The sequence below is a fragment of the Diorhabda carinulata genome, chromosome X (assembly GCF_026250575.1).
Source record: "Diorhabda carinulata isolate Delta chromosome X, icDioCari1.1, whole genome shotgun sequence".
Lineage (NCBI taxonomy): Eukaryota > Metazoa > Arthropoda > Insecta > Coleoptera > Chrysomelidae > Diorhabda > Diorhabda carinulata.
Window position 1 is genome coordinate 4,570,929 of NC_079472.1, and position 25,377 is coordinate 4,596,305.

Sequence of the window (25,377 nt, forward strand, 5' to 3'; positions counted from 1 at the left end):
GAAATGAATATCCGCATCCGTTTTGGTAAAACAATAATTTCATTCCGATTGATTTGTAAATCATGATGAAACCCACGTCTGATTTTCGATACATCCGACCTCGATTTCAATACCACATCTAAATGATAATATAAATTGTTTTCGGAAATTCACTTATCTTTTATGCACTACTCGTTATTATTCCAATTGGATGGAATATTGATCTGGCTGAAATATGAAGATCTCTTGTTAGTTTATAACTATGTCCGGAAATAATTGTGTTGTACAGTTGAATCGCGATACATTTATTCACAGAATATACCGCGAAAAACTCGCTTCGTAATTAAAGTTGAACCTACACCAAAATCGATCGTCCTTGTTTTCCAAATAAAAGCCCTTCGAGCATTTTCCTCGAACGAAACAAAGGAGATCTCTTTTATTCCTGACTTCCCACTTCAAGAATACGTTAAAGTGCATTCTGTAACTTTCCCATTATCCATTCTAAAACAAACAACGAAAGTGGAAAACATACCAGCTCAACGAAGTTTCCATTAGCATAGGAATTTATCCTTATTTGTCAATGCTCACCTGTAGATTTAACTAACAACGCAACAAGCAGGTTGAATACATTTAACAGGGGATACGTGTGCCGTATTCAAGTTTTATTTAATGATGTGAAGTGTTTGAAAAAGGGAGAATGCATAATTGCCTCTAAGGCATGCTGGATGATCATGAAACAAATCAATTCTCCACTAAATATTACACAGGGTGAATATCATGAGGCTACTAAAAAGTGACACTACTATCAAGCTTTCGACTGGTATTAGCTAAACTTCCAGGACCGGCTTTAGAATTTGGGGATTTAATATTGCATCGTGTTTCATTTTATCAAACATACGAAACGTATCACATGATAAGGTATCAATTAAAACAATAATACATTGTCACAACTGTATCAAATAAAAACAACATGCAACTCTACAAAGTTTGAAATTGGCGGTGACCATTTGATGTTTATTGACATTTTATACCGATTGTTATATAAATTACATAAATAAATTATTATTTATGTATATAAAAGTATATATTTATTCTATGTGTATCTATGTTAGGTACTATAGAGTTAGCTTTGATAGAACTTTTGTTAGATGGATCAAAAATCTTCGACCAACCCTGTATAGGTCACTATTCGCACATGAAGACTAATTTAGAAGAGTCGTTCCGTAATTCATATGTGTGGGCAAAAGAAAATCCCCATGCTATTCAAGAATGTCGTCTATTTTGACTTTGTACAAAATATTTTGCCGAATTCGTTTGCCAATGTGAAGGACATATTTTCAGCATAATAGGGCATCCCATCACTGTTTACTGGCATTGAGACAACATCTACATAAATAACATTTATATCAACAAATAGATAGGACGTGAATATCCTATTTCTTGGCCTTCAAGATCTCCAGATTTAAATCTAGTTGATTATGATATTTGAGGACGATTGAGTGATGATATCAGCAGTAATACATTCTGTCACTTCAATTTCTAAATTCTCAAAAAATATATTATAGCGTCAATCGAATATAAACAAGCCTCAAGTTAGATGGGGATATCTAAAGAAAGGAAACCCCGTTAATCGGCTTGTCCAGTGCTTAAATTTGTGGTCCATACTACGAATAGAACCCTTCTCTTTTGACCAAGGTAAAAAAAAAAACGTGAAACTGGCCAAGATTAATCACAAACTACTTGCGCAGTCAAGGAAAGCTACTGTTTTATGGTCAAAAGTGAAGGAACCAATTTTATTAATGAAAACATTGCAGAAGCTCAAACATGATTCAAACCTCGTAAGAAATTAATGTCGGCTATGGAATTGTCTAATCAATCATCAGAAAATAGTTGAGTTGAAAGAAAATTTTGGCACGTTGGGTTTTAAAGTAGCTGAATGATGATCAAAAGTTAGCATAGCTATGAGCTCGTTTTTAAAAAGGAGAAGAAAACTTTTTTACTTGAAATTATCACTTGCAAAAAGATAATCAAAATGTTGATACATATTTTCTGATTTCATCAAATGAAGAATGTTGTGAAATTCTGAAGAATTATATGCTGAAAAAGCACATTATCAACGCGAGTTCAAGGTGTGGTTTATCTAGATTTTCTTTATACTTAAATCAGTATGGTTGTGGCTTCTCTATTATTTAGTGGTACAAGCTTGGTCATTGTTAGTTAGTTTGCTTGGCCACCCAGAGGATTTGATTTCAATTTCCTTGTGCTTTGGTAATTAAGTCCCAGATTAGGGTATTACTAGTCAAAACAAAAAAATATTAATCTTAACAGGAGATAAAAGAAGCTTCAAAAGCGACTACATGAAAAATAAAGAATATTTGCTATGTAAAAAGAAATAAGACAAAGCGGATCAAAAACTTTTTTGAAGTGAATATTGGCATATTGAACATCTTCTTTGAAGGTTTTCATATTACAAGTTTCTTGTAAAATTGAATTTTTCACGAGAAGTTATGTGAATTGAAGAGTAGTAACTTCCTTTGAAAACTTAATGCTTTCTGTTATTTTACTCATAGTTCAGTCGAAAAATAAAAAATTTGCTAAGCAAACTCTGAGGTATCTAGCGCCTTATATTGTTAATGCTAAATTGATGTAGATATTACCCATCTTTATCACAGGGTGTTTCTAAATTCAAGGGACAAAAATCGTTAGAAACTAAAACATTTTACATATTTACTACTTTTTACTCAATTAATTAAAAAAATTATGAATTATGGTGTTGTGGCGACCACGCCAAATGACCTTGCATTAAAAAATACTTAATATAGATATACATTTCTCCGAATGAAATCAATAAAACAATAATCCGTCTTACTGAACGATATCTGATCCAGGAAAGTCCAAGTAACTTTCTTAATTTTCATTCCTTACACGAACCCAGGCGAGGCGTTTGGAATCGAGGAGAACTTCATTCTACCTCGAGACAGTGAAGCGATCGGACCTCGAACGCCGAGATCTCAGCGATGTTGCACCGTTTCTAAAGACTTACCTCGCGCTACGTAGTTTAATCTTTCGTTGTATATAGTTCAGTTTATTGAACTTTATTTATTGTACTAGCTCTCCACTAGACAAGCGCTAATAGCGTTTATTTTTTTCTCTATAGCTTGTGGTGTTGTGGAAAAAATTGGTAATAAAAAATATTATCAAATAAAACAAGAATTTCAAGTTTTATTACATGAAATTTCATCTTGAAAAAAGTTTTAATATGAAATAAATTAAGGGTTGCAAATTTCCCCCCCGTATAATCTAACAGGAATATTGAAAAAATACCTGTGGTTAGTCCTTTGCGAGTGCACGAAAATTACAGAATATTTAGATTCTTGCTTTGCTGAAATTTTAGAAAAAAAAAATAACAAATCAATTTCAGTCACCAATTTTAAGTTTGATAGCTCGGGAAAGTGTGGGCTTAGGAAATATTGTTATAGAAAAGACCCATCATCATACGAACAATCACCTACTGTAGCATGAATTTAGAAACACCCTGTATAAACAGCTAATAACATTCACTTACATTCACTTACATCATATATTTTTATCTTCTTAAGATTTAGACAAACTTAGGACCTCAAAAATTATGTCTCCAAAGATTATGGCCGGGAAAACTAGTACTCGATTTTCCGTAACCCAGATTAAGGGTATAGCAAAATTTTCCATGATTTTCCAAAACTTTAAACGCGATTAGCTAAATAGTATATATCATACCTACCAATTTCCAACCAATTGACTCGCAATTCTAAATATATCTTTGAAAATATATGGGATTTTTTTCTTTATATTGCACAGTTCACTTTACACTTTAGAAGTGCTTCTTTTAGCCAAAAATCAATATATTTATCGCAAAAAGCCTAACATCTATAGCGGTTATTATTTATAATCAGAAAAATTCATTGGCTTATTTTGATTGAAAAAAATTACACTAATATGTACGAGGAAGGTCTAAAAAGTACCTGGGATGATTATTGATATTGATATATCAATGTTTTAGATGATTTTTTTTATAAAGTACTTGATTCCAAAGTCATCTTCGTCCTTCGCATTCACAAAATTCTTCATTAATCACTCGGGAAATGTTCTGATAGTTGTTTTTAGATCTACCATAGCATTTTGTTCATATAACTATTATGTACTGTACTGTACGAATCCTTCTATGTATTTTTTTTTCAGTCATTTTGTACTATTTTCAAAAATTGTTCTTCAAGTATCCAAGTTCATCTTATTCTTTTTGTTTGGCTTTGATATAAGTGGGAAACATATCTATTCTGATAAATTCATTCAATACGCTTGTTTGAAATTGTTAATTTTTGATTACTTTGTATTCAATTTACGTTTGATTTTATTTTAGAAAATTTTACTTGTCAATCAAGTTAGTTTATAATACCCTCAAATCTCAAGTATTTCAACTTAACATTTTTTCATACCGAATAGTTGTGAACGTTTACATTTATGTGCTTTCATTGAAAATTATTAAGAACGTTGAATAATCTATCTGAAGGTAATTGAATTAGTTGGTAGTCAAAAATTTACCTTAAATATTGGAAGGTGTGCCCAAATCGTTGTTTAATGTTTCTGGTGATATCAGATGGAATGTAAAATTTCGATGCTCTAAATTAGGTGAAAAAATATTAGTTAATTAAGAAATTGTTTTACGAAATTTCTGTTTATTTAAAAAATTTGCGCCTTCGATTACTTGAACTTTGATTTTGATGAAAGATAAGTTATGTGAATCTTTGTATACATGCTTTATTTATTTAATTCCAAATATACTTTAGAATGAAAAAAACATGAGATTGCTCTCAAATGTCTCTAGTGAAAAATACGAGGATAAAATTTCGGGGCTTGTACAAGATTTATGGACAAAAAATTCCTCAGAATTTCTTCTTTATTTGATCTGGTTCCATGCTATTCCATTACTCATTCAGCGCCGTTTTTGGGTCAAATTTCGTGGCTTGTACAAGATTTCTGGAAAAAAAATTCGTCAGAATTCCTTCTTTATTTGAAATGATTCCATGCTACTCTATTCCCCAATCAGCGCCGTTTTGGGGTCAAATTTCGGGGCTTGTACAAGATTTCTAGACAAAAAATTCGTCAGAATTTCTTCTTTATTTGATCTGGTTCCATGCTATTCCATTCCTCATTCAGAGCCGTTTTGGGGTCAAATTTCGTTGACTTGTACAAGATTTCTGGACAAAAAATTCGTCAGAATTTCTTCTTTATTTGATCTGGTTCCATGCTATTCCATTCCTCATTCAGAGCCGTTTTGGGGTCAAATTTCGGGGCTTGTACAAGATTTCTGGACAAAAAATTCGTCAGAATTTCTTCTTTATTTGATCTGGTTCCATGCTATTCCATTCCTCATTCAGAGCCGTTTTGGGGTCAAATTTCGTTGACTTGTACAAGATTTCTGGACAAAAAATTCGTCAGAATTCCTTCTTTATTTGATATGGTTCCATGCTACTCCATTCCTCATTCAGCGCCGTTTTGGGGTCAAATTTCGGGGCTTGTACAAGATTCCTGGACAAAAAATTCGTCAGAATTTCTTCTTTATTTGATCTGGTTCCATGCTATTCCATTCCTCATTCAGAGCCGTTTTGGGGTCAAATTTCGGGGCTTGTACAAGATTTCTGGACAAAAAATTCGTCAGAATTTCTTCTTTATTTGATCTGGTTCCATGCTATTCCATTCCTCATTCAGAGCCGTTTTGGGGTCAAATTTCGGGGCTTGTACAAGATTTATGGACAAAAAATTCCTCAGAATTCCTTTTTTATTTGATCTGGTTCCATGCTACTCCATTCCTCATTCAGCGCCGTTTTGGGGTCAAATTTCGGGGCTTGTACAAGATTTCTGGAAAAAAAATTCGTCAGAATTCCTTCTTTATTTGAAATGATTCCATGCTACTCCATTCCTCATTCAGCGCCGGTTTGGCTCAGGTCATTTCAGCTCACTTCCTCACTTTATTTTTCGAATCACCAATCTTCTCGTTCTAATTCGATTTCGAATATTTACTTCCTTCTTTAGACCAGAATTCACACCCACTCTTCAACAGTTACCAATAGTTAGTATACAATCGTAAATACTCCGCCCCTGTCTTCGACTTTTTTCCAGTAAAAATCTCAACTCAAAAATGAAAACTGAGAAATAGTTGACATACAGTTGAAGTTGAATATTCCAAACAATTTTTATTATATTATATTAGAATTTCAATCGATATATTATTAATTCAATACATCTAAAATAAGTTATTGCTTTCTTCAACTACTCTGTGTCATTTTACTTTACTGTGTGATACTATATTTCATCCACCTTTCAACTACACCTACTAAACACAAATAATTTCAAGAGAAACAGACGCTTAACTTCTTAGTTTATATAATTGTAAACAAGAAATGATAGGAATACTGAAACTTTTCACTTGAAATTATATGCAACGTTGGATGATATTCAACAGATGTAACGTATGATTAAGACTCGAGAAAATTCTATGGGTGTTTTAAGCCACCTTTGAAAGCGACGAAGAGATAATTCACCCTTTTGTGTTCGTGCCCTATAAACCTCGTCCATATTACCCTGCGAACATTTTCTATTTACGAATACGTTTACACGAAGAAATTACCATTCTCGTAACGATTATTTTTATAGTTAAGTGAATATTCTATATATTTTTCTATGGATATACGAGGATGGTCCCAGAAGTACCTGGCCTGACCTGGAGATGACGGTACTTGCTTGAACAGGTAGTTCAGTATTTGTTTGATTGTCATCAACAGTGAAGTAGTAAAAAAATTGGTCATCGTTATGTGATACAAAACTTTTATTTGAAAGGCATTGGCTCAATCAATATAAAAGCTGAACTAGATTCTACTCTGGGTGAGACTGCTTCTTCGTTATCAACAGTAACATTTTGGGTAACAGAATTTAAACTTACGAGCTACGAAGACCAGCAATGCAGCAGTAGACCAAATGAGGTGACGACTATTGAAAAAAATCCGCAAAGTGGTACTGGATGATCGTCTACTTAAGTGAGCGAACTATTAGACCTAGTAGACATTTCAAAAAGTGCGGTACGTCGTATAATAACTGACAAATTTGGACATGAGAAAGCTGTGCGCAAAATGGGTGCAGCGTATGCTCACAATTGAACAAAAACAGCGTCGTCAAGATGTTTTTCGGATGCGCGTGAGATAATTTTCATTGACTGTCTTTAAAAAGGAAAAACTATAAACGGCGAGTATTATGCTTACTTATTGCAACGTTTGAGCCAATTAATCAATCAAAAGCATCATCAAGACATTGCACCAGCTCACACGTTATTGCATTGGCCAAAATCAGTGAATTAAAGTTTGAATTTCTACCTCATGCACCCTATTTGCCAGATTCAGCTCCCTCGGATGATTTTTGTTTTCAGACTTGAAAAAATGGCATGGTGATCAAAAATTTTCTAACAATGAAAAGGGTATGGAGATTCCGTTGGAAAATACTATATTTTTTTCTAAAATTCTTGTGTTTTATTTGCAGAGCCAAAAACTTCTGGAACCATCCTCGTATTTGGTTCCAGTTCCAATTATAAATATTTAGGGAGTACGATCACGAACTTCAATTAGAATTGATTAACTTTTAGGTCAGTTGGATATCATAATCGCTATAGTCGAATCTTAAGATTCCAATTATATATAAAGTTTCAGCCAAAAACTTCAAACAACTACCGTATTCTTCTCTAGTCTGGCCCATATAGTTTTTAATCTCAAAATAGTAAACTTTCCTGCCTTTAATATTGTCACTTCAATTTAAGTGGGTAAAACCTCAAACTTTTACAAACAGCTATTCGCGTTAGTATTGCTGGTTATGATTTTCAGTTTTTACCAACTGTTTGGATGGCAATATTTATTTGGTATTGAGATAAATCAAAAACAAAATTTAATAGTAATTTCCATCTTCACCGACGACAATACCATTTTAGAAATAGGGAAGAGTAATGATGAAGCAATCAACAAGCTACAAAAAAGTGTCCGCCGCATCTTTACCTAGACGAAGAGATGGAAAATTAAACTTGATGAAATTGAACCTGTTCTTATCAACTTCACAAGCAAAAGGATAGATCATATAACACTCGGCAAAATATTTAGAGAACTTCGACTGAAACGTAGACAAATGTACTGGCTAATCAGATGAAACTCCACTCTGGCTTTATATAATAAGCTTATGCCACATAAACAGATAATTAAGACTGTATGGACTGGATGCACAACAACAATCAGCCAAAGATTCCACAACAAAGCACCGAGGAACATAATAGATGCCCTTTGGTACATTTGCAATAACGACCAACATAGAAACCCCAAAATGGACACTGTTTACCAAACTATCAATAAATTAGCCAAGAAGAAAGACTCCATCATCATGTCAACGTCGAGCCTATCCAGTTCCTTGATAATATTAGGTTAGAAGGAATAATTAAGAAGATCAAGCCCTTTGAGTTAGTTTAGTATTTTCAGAGTAAAAGCAGAGCTTGTGTGTGCACGTTTTAAATTTCAAACTAAATTAAGCTAGAATTGAATTGGTCATTGGTCACTGTTGACCAGATTGTAATATACCAAATACCTTCATGGGTGTTTAATTAACGAAAAATACATAAAGTTCCGTGTTCTTTCATTTTTTATAAAAGTAAACTTCTTTTCTGCATCACTTGATCATAACTCTGTACGTTAATTATTCAGAAAATAAATACAAATTATTTATTTATAGAAAAACAATTATTATTTAAAAAATATCACGTCAAACTTTACCCCATCGGTCTATTGTTAACTTGGATTGACTTGAAACGTGTTTGCAATTTTCCTTGTAGTCTGAAAGATCCCCTCTAATTGTATCAGTCTATCATGGTGGGTATCTATTTCAGCAACGTCTTGTACACAATAATAGTCGGATATCGGTTTCGATACGAATCTCTTTGATCTTCACGTGGGTGGCAGTTAAGTTTCGTTCAAGAACGATTGTGTACACTTAAAGACGATATCTGTGAACAGCGGCGGACATTTCAAAATTCTCTGAAGACTCAATTATATCAAATAATGAAAAATAACATCTAGTAGATTAAACAAAGTATAAACCGATTTAAATAGAAAGCTCCCTTTGACTGTTCCTATTTCGCAAAATTTAACCTTCTAGGACATGAAATGTCGCTCGCGCACAATAAAATAACAGATAACTTCATTGGCAATAATAATCTCATGAAAAGTGAAGAAAAATCTAAATAAACCATTTTAGTAAATAAAACAGGAATAAGCATTGTGTCATAATGTTATTAGATTTCGTCTTCATTAATAGTTACGACAAACATGTAATGAATGTTCCAAGCAGACAAATTTTTCATAATTTACATAAGAAAATCTACTTTTTTTTTTCTGTCACAAAGACACTGCGACTCGCCTAATTTGTTGGTTTATAGTGTAATGTTTTTCTTATTTATTTATACGATTTCTATTCGTGGGGTAAATTAATAGACCTGTCTTTTACGTTCCTTATTTATTTAAATACTATACACACACTTTACTAACTTATAATAATTCACGAATCACTAAAACTTAACTAACTTAAATCGTTTATTTAAATTCGTCGATTACTTTCTATTTTGGTCTGTTCACCAAGACTTTTCATTGTAAACTAAGTAACTGCGCTAAAAAATATCCTTATATATATATATCTCAAAAGAATTCTTAAAGTTCTAGAAAATAAAGAAACAGAACAAACAAATAAATAGATGTTTCTAGAAATTATTCAAAAGAAACAATGTGAATAAACCGCTTGCTATAATAAAACGTTATATAAAAAAACACACAGCGAAGGCGCCGAATTTTAAAATTCCACTAAATCCAGGCAGGGACGGCTCTAGGGTGGAGACGCGTTCGTAACAATAATATTTGGTTTATTCTCAGTAATTCGACGTTGAAGATTACCTTCAATTAGTTGAAATGCCAAACTTCTTCCTTTGAATATTCCAGGTAGATTTTTTTGTTGATATGCATTGACAACAAACATATTAATGCCATCAACGAATAAAAAATTAGCATCGGATACCTTCGAGTATTTCTTGACATCATATGTCGCGTACAGGTTATAAACGCAGACAACTCCTTGGTCTCATTGTAAGCTATAATTATTTCGACTTTGTTTGTCTTCTCCTCGTCGAGACTGTCATCGTAATGAATACCTGATATCAGTAAAACATCCCTGCTTTTCTTTGGTATATATGATACAAGCGTAGCACTCTGTTGAAAAGCAAATATGCTAGACTTTACCGTTTGATTTGCTGGTCGAGAGAATTCATGAGATAACTATATTTTATTATTTCTTATTGTACCTAGAAGGGTTCGTATAAAATCTTTTTTCAGAATTTCAAGTTGCTATATACTTGTAAACCAATTGTCAACAGTTGACAAAGTCTGGTAACGACGTATTTTGGTGAGTTGGTTACTGCCAAAGGGCACTCTCTGGAAATATTTCATAGAAATAAAGACGAATTTTTGAGGTAACGTTAACCATCGGACTATGGGTCAGGAATCACTACACGCTCCAAACAACTGCACCAATTGCGACGACTGTACTAAGTGATAATATATCAATTTAAGAAAGTACTGCTAAGTGCATCCTCAAATGCGAACGCACTCTGAAAACATTTCATAAATAGAGCTGCGGAGTGAGAGTCCGAAAGGTTAAAAAGCAATTGCTTTAGTGCAATAATAAAAAATTATTCTTAATTCCAGAAATTTTTCTGGAGAAAAAAAAGAGCGTGGAGCATTCACGCAAAATAGGGCTTAAAGTTCATTTCCCTTAGTTCTGTCATCTCGGCCTTTTTTTATAATATTTTATGTAGACACAGAACACGTTTTGGTGAAAAATAAGATTACATTTCCATTAAACGCTCTTCAGCACATTTATTTTTATTGCGACCATAAAAAACAAAATTTTCAAATATGCTCATAAAAATATGAAAAACATTGTGACTGGAATTTTTTTCATAATGTAGAAAGTGAAAGTAGAATTATAAATTGTTGACGAATATAATCATTGTGTTTATTATAAAATAATTGATTACTATAATAGAAAACCGAAATATACAATGCTGTTTCATAGACCTTACAAAAGCCTTTCACTAGATATGTGATAAGAAATATAAAATCGATACAAACATACACATAATTAGCTAAAAGATAAAAACAGTCAAATAAATGTTGAAGAAGATTTTTTGAAGGTCAATAAACAACGAAACGGTGAAACTTCTCGATAATCCAGACACACTTTACTTGCTCAAACGTACTAATCGTTTTGAATTTGTATGAAAAGTGATAGTTCAATACTTAGTGGCCATGTGGCGACTACGCCATGTGATCTTGCCTTTAAAAATACTCAATACAAGTAGACATTCCTCCAAACAACTCTTCTCAATAAAACGATAATCCGTCCACAACTGACTGACCGAAATTCAAAGTAAACCTTCTTAATGTCCAAATAGCAAACAATAAAACTAATCCTCTTCAAAACCCAACACCGGATACCTGCTCATTGTTCCATACTTACAGGAGCCCAAGCGAGGCGTTTGGAATCGTGGAGGAATTCAACCTCGAGACCACAAAACGTTCATTTGTCGAACGCCGTTTCCAGAGACTTAGCTCGCGCGACGTAGTTTGATCTTTCGTTGTAGTTTGGTTGATTTATTAGTCCACCACCTTCGACACTAAGACTAGCTCCCAAAGCCCCAATAGTTAATTTCTTAAGTGAGTCGTTGAGAAGATTGGGGATTCATATACCAAAAACCATAGTTGAAGTTGGTACTAGATGAAACAATATGAAAAACAAAAATAAAGTTAAAGCATATCAAGTAGGATACTGGAAAATTGAATAGATGATTATAGAACCCTCCAAAATAATTCTCGTTTTCAGAATGGCTTTATTTCTTTAACATCATAAACAGGTGAACGCACAGGAGATTCTGCCGAATGAGAGTTTCTCTTTTTGTTACATAAGTATTTTACCGTATGCTCCGATTTCCAGAAAAAGCCTTTGACATTGGTCAAGCAAAAATAACAGTCGCTTATATAATTGGTAGATTCGCCCCGTATCGCTGGTTTACCAAAAGTCCATTGTTGGATATTGTCCATTGAACCAACCGGTAAAATTTTTGTAACATGATCTATGGCAGATGTATGGCAACCATTATTCTAGTTGCGAATATCCAGGTTGAAATATGCATTAATTGGGGGGTTTAATAGCCTTTTCTGGTTTTTTAAAGAATATTCGCCGCAAATATAGTAAAATAAATCGGGAAAACGGACACTTTTGCATGACATCATATAAGATTTAGCAGTCAACCAACTTCCAAAGGTGACTTCCGCGGAAATAATTAATACTGGAAAATTGAGCAGAATCCTCCAAAACTCTACAAACTAAGAACAGAGAACCAAGATGAATTTGAGGTTTTATCTTCGTAAATTTTCTTGAACATGGATAGCAAATTTTTATAATGCGAGGTTGTGGCAAAAAGCAATTCCATCAACGTGTCATTTAGGTCTCTGGTACTGGACTATTCACTGAAAAATGGTCCTGATATTTGTAATGAATACAAGGAAAAATATTAAACAAAGGAAAGACTGGGCTGTTGTCACATGATCTATAGTAGATGTGTGGTTTTTCGAAGAATATTCGCCACATATATAATAAAATAAATCGGGAGAACGGACACTTTTGTATGACATCATATACAATGACTTTCGCGAAAATAATTGATACTGGAAAATTGAATAGAATCCTCCAAAACTCTACAAACTAAGAACAGAAAATCAAGATCAAATTGAGGTTTTATCTTAAGACCTAACACCGAAAGCAAATCATGCTATACTAGAACTGTTTACAAATGAAATGAAAATGCAAAGCATGAAATGATTTTCTGTTGTTCCGTTTTTCGTAGGACAAATATCAACGAAGAAAAGTGACGAATTCAATTTTTGGTTTAATCCTTTGGTTTTTTAATCACATTTCCGGCTAAAAACCTTTAAGCATCAACCATACTTGCCAGATCCCATGCCTCATATTTTTAACTATTTACATGATTCAAACTTGCTGTAAAAGGAAAGATATTTGACACCATTCCAGAAAAAGAATGAATTTTCTTGGACATATTTTTACAGTGAGATTTGGTGGAAAAAAAGCAATTCCATTAATGTTTCATTCACGTTTTTTCACTGAACTATTCACTGGAAAGTAGCCCTAATATTTGGAATGAATACAAGGAAAAATATTAACATTTGATTCACTGGGCTATTTAATAATATAAGAAATATATTTTTCAGTTTATGAAACGTTCATAGCGATACCTACATATAAAATGAATGATAATGAAACTAGTATCTGCAAATACAACAAAAAAAAAGAAGATTTAAGGAAAGATCAAGAAGAGAACGTATAGGCGACAACAAGTAGGAAAGAAATAGAAAGATTAATTACGGAAATTGCAAAATTGAACCATAAAAGCGGAAACTATGAGTATCTTACCATACTTTACAGGTTTACAAAGCATATAAGAATGTTAACGATCAGTAGTACTTTTTTCGTGTATTGCTAACTGTGTCTACAAGAATTTTTGAAAAGTCTGGCAATAATACGAGGATGGTCCCAGAAGTATCTGGCCCAACAAAGAAAACACCTACATTTTGAAAAAACCTAACCTTTTAGCTCGTAACACTTTTCCCAACAATGTTCAATAACTTCAATACTCTTTTTATAATAAGAATCATCAAGTTACTCAAAATAACCATTAACTGCTGACATTACCTCTTCATTGTTGGAAAATATTTGTCTAAAGAGACATTTTTTCAAGTCTGGTAACAGATAATAATCCAATGGGTGAATAGGCTGAATGAAGTAGCAAATCACACTTTAATTAATTAATTTTGGCCATTGTAATAACGAATATCTGAGTTGATGCATTGCCTTGATGAAACAACACTTTCTTGTCTGCATATGGAACGGTCTTTGCCTCCTTTGCAGTTCTCCCTTTTCAGTCCATTGTTTTGATTATTTTTTTGTTTCGGGTGTGAAGTAATGGACATTCGATGGAAACGCCGTTTTTGTTCCAATGTGAGGAAACGCAGCACCCATCTTGCGCAAAAAATTTTCAGTTAATATTCGATTATTTATATGCGCAATTATGAATCAATAACCGATACTGGTATAAAGTATTGATAAAGTTATTAATTATTATTGCAACACACACGCAATTATACTGTGTGACGCGCAATTTGATAACCGTCCTCATAGACTAAACGTGAACTGTTTCTTCAGTTATTAATAGTCATTGAAAGCAACTAGAGTAATAAAAAATCCATATATAGTCGTGCATTAACGTTTTAGCGTTCATTTTTTTTGAAATTTGAAATCCTCATTACCTTTTTGCGTGACAAAGTTTTAATTATAGATTTAAATGATGCTTTTGTACATATTTCTAGATTCGAATGAAATATTCCTTCGCCGTCAATGGTATTTATTTTCTAGAAATATATAGAATCAATCCTACGGCTACTCCTTTATTCAAGACTGGAATTCTGATATTCTTGAAAGATTACGTACACCTGGTGCTGGATATATTACCCGGATTGTTTTGTAATTGGACTCTTATAAAACGCTTAAATCGCTTTATCTACAGCCTTTAGAAATTTTAGTAATCGATCGGATGCTTTCATTTTCAACGAATAATGAAAGACATGATACCCCTTTGATAAAACGGATACATTTGGAAAAATTGGGACTGATGGCTTTTGTTTCTTGTAATGTTTCACAAAAATCCAGTATAATCAGTATAGGATCTTTTTTTACAAACTTAAATATTCCGAAAACAGTAGACAGTATCGAGTTTTATCAAGAATAACTATTTGGTGTAAAATTAAACGATGTTTATGTTCATTTGAAATTTTGCTCAATAAATCTAATATTAGAAAATTTATGTTCAATACTACTTAATACGAACCGTGTAACTAGCGCTCTCTATGAGAGTCATACATACAAACAAACTTAATTGAATGTATCAGCTTCCAAAACATATTCATAAAAAAATGTTAATACAATGTTGCCAGTAGTTGCGGGAAAATAGTAAAAAATATGTATAATTTTTTATATTTAATACAGATGGCGTTCCGAGAATTTTTTATTAAACAAACTTGAAAAATTTTTCAGTTTTCTATCTATCCTAGAGAGAGGAACACCTTTTTTTGAAACACCCTGTAGTTATGTTATGTTATTTTCATGATGACAATAAAGTTCTTTCATTCATTCATTAATTATTGTCCGGCATTCTGAAAGACCCTGTAAGATTGTGAGTAATTTCGAAATGTGACGACCAAAAATGACTATAATCTGTCAAATTTTCAAATTGATAACCCAAAGGACAAATGAGGCACAGGAATTTTATCACACTAATCAATCACCTATTTTTTCAATGTCGTTTCTTATTTGAAAGGTTAAAACAGTTCTTGGTGAGTAAAATATCACCCGCGTTCAAAACGATGGAAATTGATTGTTTCTTTTTAGAATCTTTCACCGAAATAGCATCATCGTTAGGATATATGGTTATACTCGTATCTCCGCTAAACAAATTTTTTTTATGTGGCAAATACAGTTTTCCAGAAAATATCTAACATCACAAGTGGTTTTGAATCAAATTTTAGTTTATAACACGGTTAACTAGAGCGTTATATATTGAGCAAAATTTTAGGAAACGTTTCTCGAAAATCGGATCTAAAGTTAGAATCTCGTTATACGAAATACCTCTTTCTGCTACGTTAGATATGCTTTATGTTTAATTTAAAGCCCTTGTCCTTGGGCTAAGTTAGAAATTCACATAAAATATCTTATATTCCGTATTGTTTTTTACAGGAATTTTATTTTAAATGTTAGATCATGGCAGCAGCATCTCAAAATTTTCATGTTAATACACTATTCGCAAAATATAAATTTTACTGATATTTAAAAATTAGTTTTATCATCTAATTATGTTGAATGAATGAAAGAATCTCTATTTACATCAAAAACGTTTAAAGGAAAAGTCGATTCATATGTACGAGGATGTATTGATATCTAGTTAGCCTAGACCAGTTCCATGCATAAACAAAATATTGCGTTACCATAGCAACGAACAATAACTTATTAGAAGTGTAAGTGTAAAGTTTGACGTCAAAAAAGTAAACTAGAGTTACGCAATAAATTAAAAGCCGAAACCGAAATTGTGAGAATCGAAAAATTGGAGTAACGAGCCATCATCAACTACCTGTATTTAAAAGGGTTAAGAAGTAAGCAGATTTACGAAGATATCCTTAATACCTTTGGTGATCAATGTCCTTCGTATGCGACCGTGAAAGATTGGACTGCAAGCTTCAAAAGAGGTAAATTTTCCAATGAAGATGGTGACCGATCGGGTAGGCCAGTTTTTGTGTCAGTCCCCGAAAATATCGATGCAGTTCATGACATGACCGTCGAATTGAGCTAAAACGGATATCTGAAGCACTGAATATTTCATACGAACTCGTACATCATATAGTTCACGTCAATTTGGACATGAGAAAAATTGCTGCAAAATGGATCCTCAAATGTTTGAATGTTGACCAAAAACGTGCAAAGGTAGAACCATCGTGTTCGATCTGAGCTCGATTTGTAAACGATGTAGACTTCTTAAACCGAATTGTTACTATGGATGAGACTTGGGTACATTTCTACGATCCAGAAACAACACAACAATCGATGGAATGGCGAAACTCTGGTTCTCCAAGACCTAAGAAGTTTCGTGTCCAAAAATCGACTGGAAAAGTTCTTGCTTCAGTTTTTTGGGATTGTCATGGAGTACTTATGATTGATTTCTTGGATAAGGGTAGAACAATAACTGGAGATTACTATTCGACATTACTCACCACTCTACTGAATTACTAGAACAGCCCCCTTATTCACCAGATTTGGCTTTTTCCGACTATCATCTCTTTCCTCAACTGAAAAAAATTTTAAAAGGTCGTAAATTTCCTTCCAACGAGGAGGTAATAAAAGCTGTGGAGGTCTGGTTTGCAGAGCAAGAAGAAACATTTTTTTCATAGGTCTAGAGACGTTGCAGGTTCGCTGTATCCAATTGAGAGGAGAATATGTTGAATAATAAAATATTCTGACATTGAAATTTTGTTTGGTTCTATAGTAGGCTAAGAATTTTTCAATATATCTTTATACACTGAAGCAGCTCTTTGGGACAAAACACACTACAATAATTATAGAGGCGTGATTTTGAAAGTCCACAGTTTACAGATTAGAGAAAATAATAGACAACCAGTTTGAGAAATCGGAAAGCTGCTTTAGGAAAGGAAGAAGTACACAAGAACATATATAGGGTGTTCCGGGACTTGCAAAAAATTTGAAAGTGAGTATTTGACGTGAAAATAATGCTGTGATATCAAAAAAATTCTCTCATACGATCCCTAGTTTCTATATATTCGAATATTATGAATTCACAATGGATGATTACGTCCATGGAATGTGTTTCACGGAATAAATAACTCCACACTACTATCTGAAGGCCATAGGCGAATTATGCTAAATGTTTAACAATCCGCAACTTTCACAGGGACAACTTGTACAATCTTAAGAAAGCAAAAAATAATTTTTCATTTGATTTTTCAACAAAAAGGTACTCGACTCGACAAAATTTATGGTTTAGGCGATATGTAGATGTTTAGATCGTTGTATATGCCAAGAAAACCGTTCGCCATAAAGAGACATTCTAAAGAAAAATATCATAAATCATAATTATTTATTGAAAATACTCACAACACAATAAAAAATTTCTTGTAAAACTAATTAATAAGTAAATAAACATTTGTGATACATATTATCGAAGATCGTATTCCTGACATAAGGAAAAATTTGAAAAAGATTATTTTTCATGTAATAGGCTACTGTCAAATAAGCTAGTACGTAATATTCAATCAAAAATTGTAAGCAACTTAAATTGTTGATGTCAGTTTGCTGTCAATCTTTCAAAAATCTGTTATCGATAATTAACACATCGTATTTGAGGTTTCAATATGGTAGAATTTACCTTTACCATTAGTCCTACTAGAAAAAAGTGACGAATGTCAAGAAGGAACTATACAAACAACAACTTTAGAGAAAAATTTCTAATATAGTACGTGGGACACACGTAATGATCCATTACAAATTCATGAGGTTTAATTTAGAGAATATACTCAAATATATGTTCTGATTTTGCAACTTCAAAAATCTCAGAAACGAGGGGTTGTATGAGAAAATGTCACACCATCTACTCACTCCAGAATTTTTCAAATCCCAGAACAGTCCGCATTTACATTAAGATATATAATAGAGTATAGAGACATTCAAGAAGCATAAATCTTCTGTAACATTTTAAGGTTAGGTCATTTTTAATTACCTGCCAAAAGTGGTTCGATCGCCTTCTATTTACCATCACTTAATGCCCTTAACCGTCTCAGACAGTGTACTACATTTAATATTTTCATGTCAAAGGATTACAAGAAATGAAATTTTTCCGAAATATTTGACGCTAATTTGAAGTCATAGAACTCCCCAGGCTTGCAGCTTGGTATAGAGATAAATTACCCGTAATCGTCTTATTTTGAGCTCCCCTATACAAATTCGCCTCTGCTTTGTGTTAGTTCTTACGAAATGATTTTCTAGGAATTCAATAATTTCAAATTTGGTTATACTATACTATTTTTTATTACCACGTAAGGGAAAATCGTTATCTTATCTTTTCAAATAAAGTCATCAAACCTACACCAGGTGTGGATATGTTTTCTTCAATATATTAACGACTTTTCATTGCATTTTTTACAATTCCAATATCTATCAGTCACATTTTATTATAACAAGCAGAAATAATAGTTTCCGAAAATGAGTTATTCACAAATAACAAGAAGCAATTAGTTTCTGTCGAACTCTATAAAGTTCAGTTAATGCTCCTGAAACTTCAAATAAATAACCAGGCTGTAGCTTGTACAACCACAAAATGACACGATCTAATTATGAAAGCATTAATTTTTTTATTGGGGTAACGTCACTTTTTATTGGCTATCCACGTGGTATTATAATAAACTGGATGGATATTTAGAAAGTATTCATACCACTAAAATTTTAATTAGAAACAAGTCGACAATAATTAATTGTGTGGAAAATCGAATTAAATTGAAATGTAGTCAATTAATTTTATTCTGGATGTATAAAGCAAATTAAATTGAACTTAAAAAATTGAAAGCAAATTTAATTGAATTACCAATATAATTGAATACCAGAAGGGCTAAAAAGTTCTTAGGATAACGAAAAATTTTGATTGTATATTTCATTATAATAGGGAGCGATAAAACGATAATTGCGGTCGTATAATTTTCCATAACATATTTACATTATGAGAAGTCTTAAACCCCAAATCAGGCTTCCGTTTTCTATTTAGCTTTACTATTCAGCGAGCTTCTCTTGAGGTATGAGAACAGAAAAAAGTCCCCAAGGGACAGATCCGGGAAAAACGTTGGAAATGGAAGAAATTCGGATCTCAGTTACCACCTTATTCTTTTGAAAATGGGGCAGTTTTTCGCGATTTCCTCCTTAAAATGCTTCAGTAACGTTACGTTATAATTGCTGTTTACGGCCTAAACTTTTTAAGTTATTTGATGAATATTATATTATGCGCATCCCAACATACCGACATTCAATCACGACATTTCCAACATCTTCCCTTAATCCCTTCTTCAGTATCTGAACTATATAAATCAGATCCACTTCATGATAATCCAAAATTATTTTGTGGATTTTTCTGGCAGACCACTTTTCGATAGTTAATATTTCTGTGGCAAAATCTTAAGAATGTTTATCTTTGGTTTCAATAGAATTTTTGTCAAAAAGCAATGCTTTATAAACACTCGACATATCTTATCACATATTTTTTTAAGCTAACAAAAGTTGCTTCACTCAAAATGCTTTTACTCACAAACTAATAATACGACAACTTTGAAATTTATACAAGCTTCTTTTGAAGATTAGATATAACTGAAAATCAAATAAATTTGATCCTATTACTACCGTCTATGAGTCAGCCCACCTAATAATCTAATTAATTTACCTGTAGAACTAGACTGTTGAAATTGGTACATTATATAATTGTCACTAATCTAATATTAATCTTCTTTGAGATTGATTATTATGGAAATACTTCAGTTAGCCCGCTATATTTGACTGTCCTTATTCATATTAATATTCCGATAAAATGAGAACTGAAATTGCCCAAAAGGCAAGCTTGCTCTTTTCAATATAAGTTGATTTAAACATACATTAAAAAGATTTATAGTTGAAAAGTGTCGAGTTTCATATGGGGTAGAGAACAATTGAAAACTACCCCAAATATCACTTTTTCGAAAGTGAAATTTATGAGTGAAGGGTCCAAACCATGAATGTAGGGTGCCTTTCGTTAGTCTCGCTAAAACTCGGGGACGGCTGGACCGATTTGGCTACTTTTGATCTTAAATTATTTGTGGAAGTCCAGAGAGGGTTAGGTTAGGTTAGCGAATTTTTCTCAAATGGGTCTGGAGCCCAGTTTCAGTGGCGAAGGTTTTACCAAAGATATACAGAACCATAGCTTAGACACAAAGACTAGGTCAGTTCAAATAGTTTTGGGATAGTTGGGCAGACAGTAAAATAGCTTGCCTACAAATTAATTAGAAAATTCGGAGGATGTACTATCCCTAAAAACTGAAACATCTAGGAATCTGGAGGTGGGCATGATCCGGAGAAGGAGTCAGACAGGTAGTCTTCGGATGATCCCAATCTCTTAGAATAGACAAGAGATTGCCGTGTAGGATCAAGACTAAGACTCCTATCTAGGGCTCTCTGTACGTTAGCCACGCCAAAGGAAATTTTAGCGTGTTAACGAGGGGAAGAGAATCATAGTTACTCCCTCCGTTTACCTGCACTTGCTTGAATTTCTTCACTATGACATTCAGAGCACTGGGCAGAAATCACATTAAGTCAACACCCATTGGGGCCATCACAGTGCTTTGTTTTAATTAGGCAGTAGGATTCCCCAAGTCCGTGGCAGTTCTGAGCTAACCGTTGAATGGCGGCCGAAGACGATATCTAAATACCGTTTAAGGTGATATGGAACCTCGCAGCAAGACGGTTCCACGGTAGGCCAACGCACGGGACCGAACTCGTATCCATAATCATCATAAACTCCAACCGTTTTTCTTGATGTTTTGTCACAACTTTAATTTGTGAACGCAACTATAATCTTTGACATTTGAAAACCTACTAATATATCGATCAATACCCTAGACAAAGAGTGTATCCTTCTATCTTTCTTTACTTCGTTGATCTTTTGAGTGAGTGGCAATAATCATAATTGGCGGCGAAAAATAAAGATTTCGAGGATCTTATTCAAAATTTTCTTCCGGGACAGTTGGTTTCCTTCAAATCCACTGGAATTGCCTGGATTACCACCTCACAATTTGCAGTTAAAAGTAGAATCAGATCAGATCATCAGGCTACGTAACATTGCTGGGCTTTAGTACGTCTGGCCTTTGCGATGACCATAAATAAATCGCAAGGCCAGTCATTGGGAGTTTGCGGAATCAACTTGGATTCTCCCTGTTTCGCGTATGGACAATTATACGTCGCGTGTTCGCGCGTCGATAAACCGTCGTCTTTATTTATTTACGCACCACAAAACAAAACAAAAAATATGATTTATCAGAAAGCTTTAAATTGATTAACAGACTGTATCATAACTGTGTGTGCCTGTCAATATCAAATTGAAGCCTTATAAATAGCCAGTAATTCAGGAAAACTCTGTTTTGTAAGTGAACAACATTATTTGTAATTGAAACCGGGCATTTTTTTATTTGGTTTGAATCAAAAACTGCCCGTTCATTTTATACAAACGTCTTGTATTTATCGATTGAGTCAGTACGAAGTCTGCCGGGTCAGCTAGTTTTCTACAAAATCGTCTTGTAACTTTTTTGACGTATTTGTAGTCATAGATAGTTATTAATTCATAGAGTTTCTGCTTTTTCTATGTTTAAGATGGTATTAAAATTTTTTGATAGATAGCGGTATCTACGCCGTTTGCATTAATGCTTGAGTCATCACTACTTCAGCCTCATATTTTCAAACAAACTTCAGTAACATTGGATATAAGGAGGGAAAACTTTAATTTTTGTTCTTAAAACCTTACACAAATAATTTTAATATAACACACATTCCTATATACTTAGAATCAAAGCGTGATATCTTGTCAATGTAAAACATGAAGTTCTATTAGCTTATATAATGGTTTCGGCACGATGGTACTCCACCTCATTATGCTGCAGGGTTAGATAATACTTGAACCCTATATTGGAACCGAAGAGGTTACATTGAGTGGTTGACTGGATAACCGGATTTATCTCCACTGTACTTTATTCTTTGGAATTATTTGAAGTCAGAGACCCACTAAACATAATATCAGTGAATTCAGCAATATCATATTATCTACTTAAAAAAATTGTAAATATAAAGTGATGCATTTGATTTGCAATATTACTCGTTGGCGACTCAAAAAATTCGGTATTACGCCAACTTTGCCAGACTAAAGTAAATCATAACAATATATTTCGTTCAGTGAAATTTTCTTACTAATTTTTTGTCATTAAATTCGTTGAAATCGCTTCTCTATTGCAGCCGTTACGGATTTCGACGAGTGGATTCTTACAGTTCGCGTCTAAGAGCCGGATCGTCGAATTGGTCTTTCGTTTTTGACCCTGCTGGAAGGCTGTGCTACTATTGGTCCATGGTTGTTTCGTTAGCGTTCCTTTACAACTTTTGGGTCATCATTTACCGATTTGCCTTTCGTGAAATAGACGGTAAGTACACGTATTTTCATAACAAAAACATTTTTTATATTACTAAATTGTTTACCATAAACGGATAATGAAATTTATTAGATTGTGACGTGAACAATTTTTTATAATAGTTCAAGTTATTACTAATTTATATTTTATTGTCACTAACACTATCCCTTACGCTGCATCGTATACATCCAAAATCTGATGTTAGAATCAAAAAGCTAACTTAGGCTTAGGTTTTACTTTACAGCATCCTTCATTCCTGATACATTTTGTATACTAATTAACTTACACTACTCACCTTGTTTCTTGTCAATATCGGCTCTAAATAGATGCCATTTTCGTTTAAGTTTTCTCTTTTCACAGATTGAGTTTCTAATTTCCTTTGGATGTTTGTTCCCTTTGGAAATCTGTCTAATAGTAGGGTTATTTTTTCTTTTTGTTAATTAACCGTTAGAATAATTGATGAATAATTGATTTGCATGTTCAGTCCTTCTCAATTTGCATAAAGTATAATGATAAGTTTCTTAGAATAAAATATTCTATCAAATCAGGAAGGATTTGTGGATCGGTAGGCCAGTTCGTGAGTTGTTCTTTTCCTTAGTAGTCGTTAGCTTTAGAAAGAGAGAGATGGGTTGTGGTTATTTGTTTGTGATTATTTCACTTTAGACCGTAAAAATAATAAAAAACGAACGATCAAACGATGTTGGAGAAACAAGAGAAAAAGAAAAGCTTCATCCTAAATTAACAAACGGTTATTTCTATAACTAGAAAATTTTTTCATTTTTTCATTTTTCTTTTTTTTGGGCATCATTTATGAGGAAAGCAGGTAAATCTTGCGCTGCATTATTCTCTGTCGTCGATAATGTGACTGGAGAGCTGGTTCACCAAGTTACAGGAAAACCGCAGAAAACCTGCGACGATCGAAGAGGTGTGAGAAGTAGGGTTTCATCTGATGGCTATGGAAGAATTATCTAAGAAATTGAGATAATTCGCAGAGATGTCTTCATATGCTGTTGCTAACAGCCGAAGGGGCGAATAAGGAAGTTTCCTCTTGGGCTTTGAGGCAAGGAGCCGTCTATTGGCAAGCCAGGGGGTAAGAAGAGCTTGTTTGGTAGTTGGAGGTATTAGATTTGATGGTATAGCGGGCTTGGATGTCATTTAGATAGCCCGGAACTAGAATTCCAGCCTGAATCAGACTCCAACACCAGAGGTTCCAGTTGCAAAGGCCGCTCCAGACTTGAAAGACTATAAAACGTCTTAATAAACGTTGGAGACTGTTGTTAGTGTCATGGTGAAAGCAGTGTCATCGTGAAATTAGAACAGTAATAACCTTAATAATTGACATACATGGTATTACTGAGGTTGAATCGGCACTTGTATTGGTAGTACCTGCTCGCAGGTGAAAGGTTGCTTAAAGAAGTAGTCGGGTAAGGTGTTATAGATATTTGCTCTATATTGGATTCATCCTTATTCTATTTCGAGTACCTCGATGAGACAGACTTCGTACTCTGTTAAGAGTATCATTCAGATTGGCCGACCAACTGAGAGCGTGAGTTATTCCAGTTCCAGATAAAGTGCTTCTTTGCGAATCTCAAACCTCTCACTCAATTAAAGTTTTGTGGTTGATATCGTTTTCACAAGGAATGCGGATGTTTGAAGATAATGGCTTGAGTATTTCAGGAATTAAAAGTCACTCTCCATTTCCTGCAGTCGATTTCAAAATTGATTCAGAAGATTTTGGGATTGCAAGTTAAGAGAACACATATTTTGAGCAGAAGCTATTGGTGCGTTTTCTTTTGTATACAATTGGACCTTCACCGTACAGTCACGAAGGACTGGGGTATCATAAAGAAGTGGGACTAGAATGGAGTCTCGTGAAACGTCGGTAAGGAAGGTGGAAATTTCGGATAGACAATAACTGACTTTGTCGCTAATGAAGCGATTGCTGATATATGAATGTATCAATGTTATTGATAGATATAGTAGTCGGATAATCAGAAGCTTCCTAACAAGTCCGGCATTACAGAACTGATTTAAAACCTTCTGGACATCCACTGTTTCGGTTTTTTCTTGACTTTTCAGAAACGTAGCGATTTTGCTTAAGCACATGTTTCTGAGGGCTTCATAATGCTGCCAATGTCATTTCATATTTGATATTGTCAATTACAGATGTATTCTTCAATTTTATATTCTATACCTGCATGATACAAGTTAATTACTTTAGCATTCCGGGTGGGCAATTAAGAAGGGTCGTCGGTCATATCTCGAATTATATTACAGCTTCAAGGGAATAGAAATAAAAACAAAAGTGCCCCCAAGAAACACCTATACATTATTTTTGCGGTTTTAGGTCCACCACTAGAGTGTATTTGAAACTATGCAATTGAAAAAGGAGTTTTCTTAAAACTTACTCCAA

At 33.5% G+C, this 25,377-nt stretch overlaps 1 protein-coding gene across 2 annotated transcripts in view; it reads left to right on the forward strand.

The window, feature by feature from the left end:
* LOC130901196 (cyclic nucleotide-gated channel rod photoreceptor subunit alpha) overlaps positions 1–25,377 on the forward strand; it is a 386,005-nt gene that overhangs the window by 211,554 nt on the left and 149,074 nt on the right. For both annotated transcript variants that reach the window (XM_057812379.1, XM_057812380.1), the window contains exon 6: positions 22,795–22,976. In XM_057812379.1, coding sequence (XP_057668362.1) covers positions 22,795–22,976 — 182 coding nt within the window. The remainder of the gene's footprint in view (positions 1–22,794; positions 22,977–25,377) is intronic.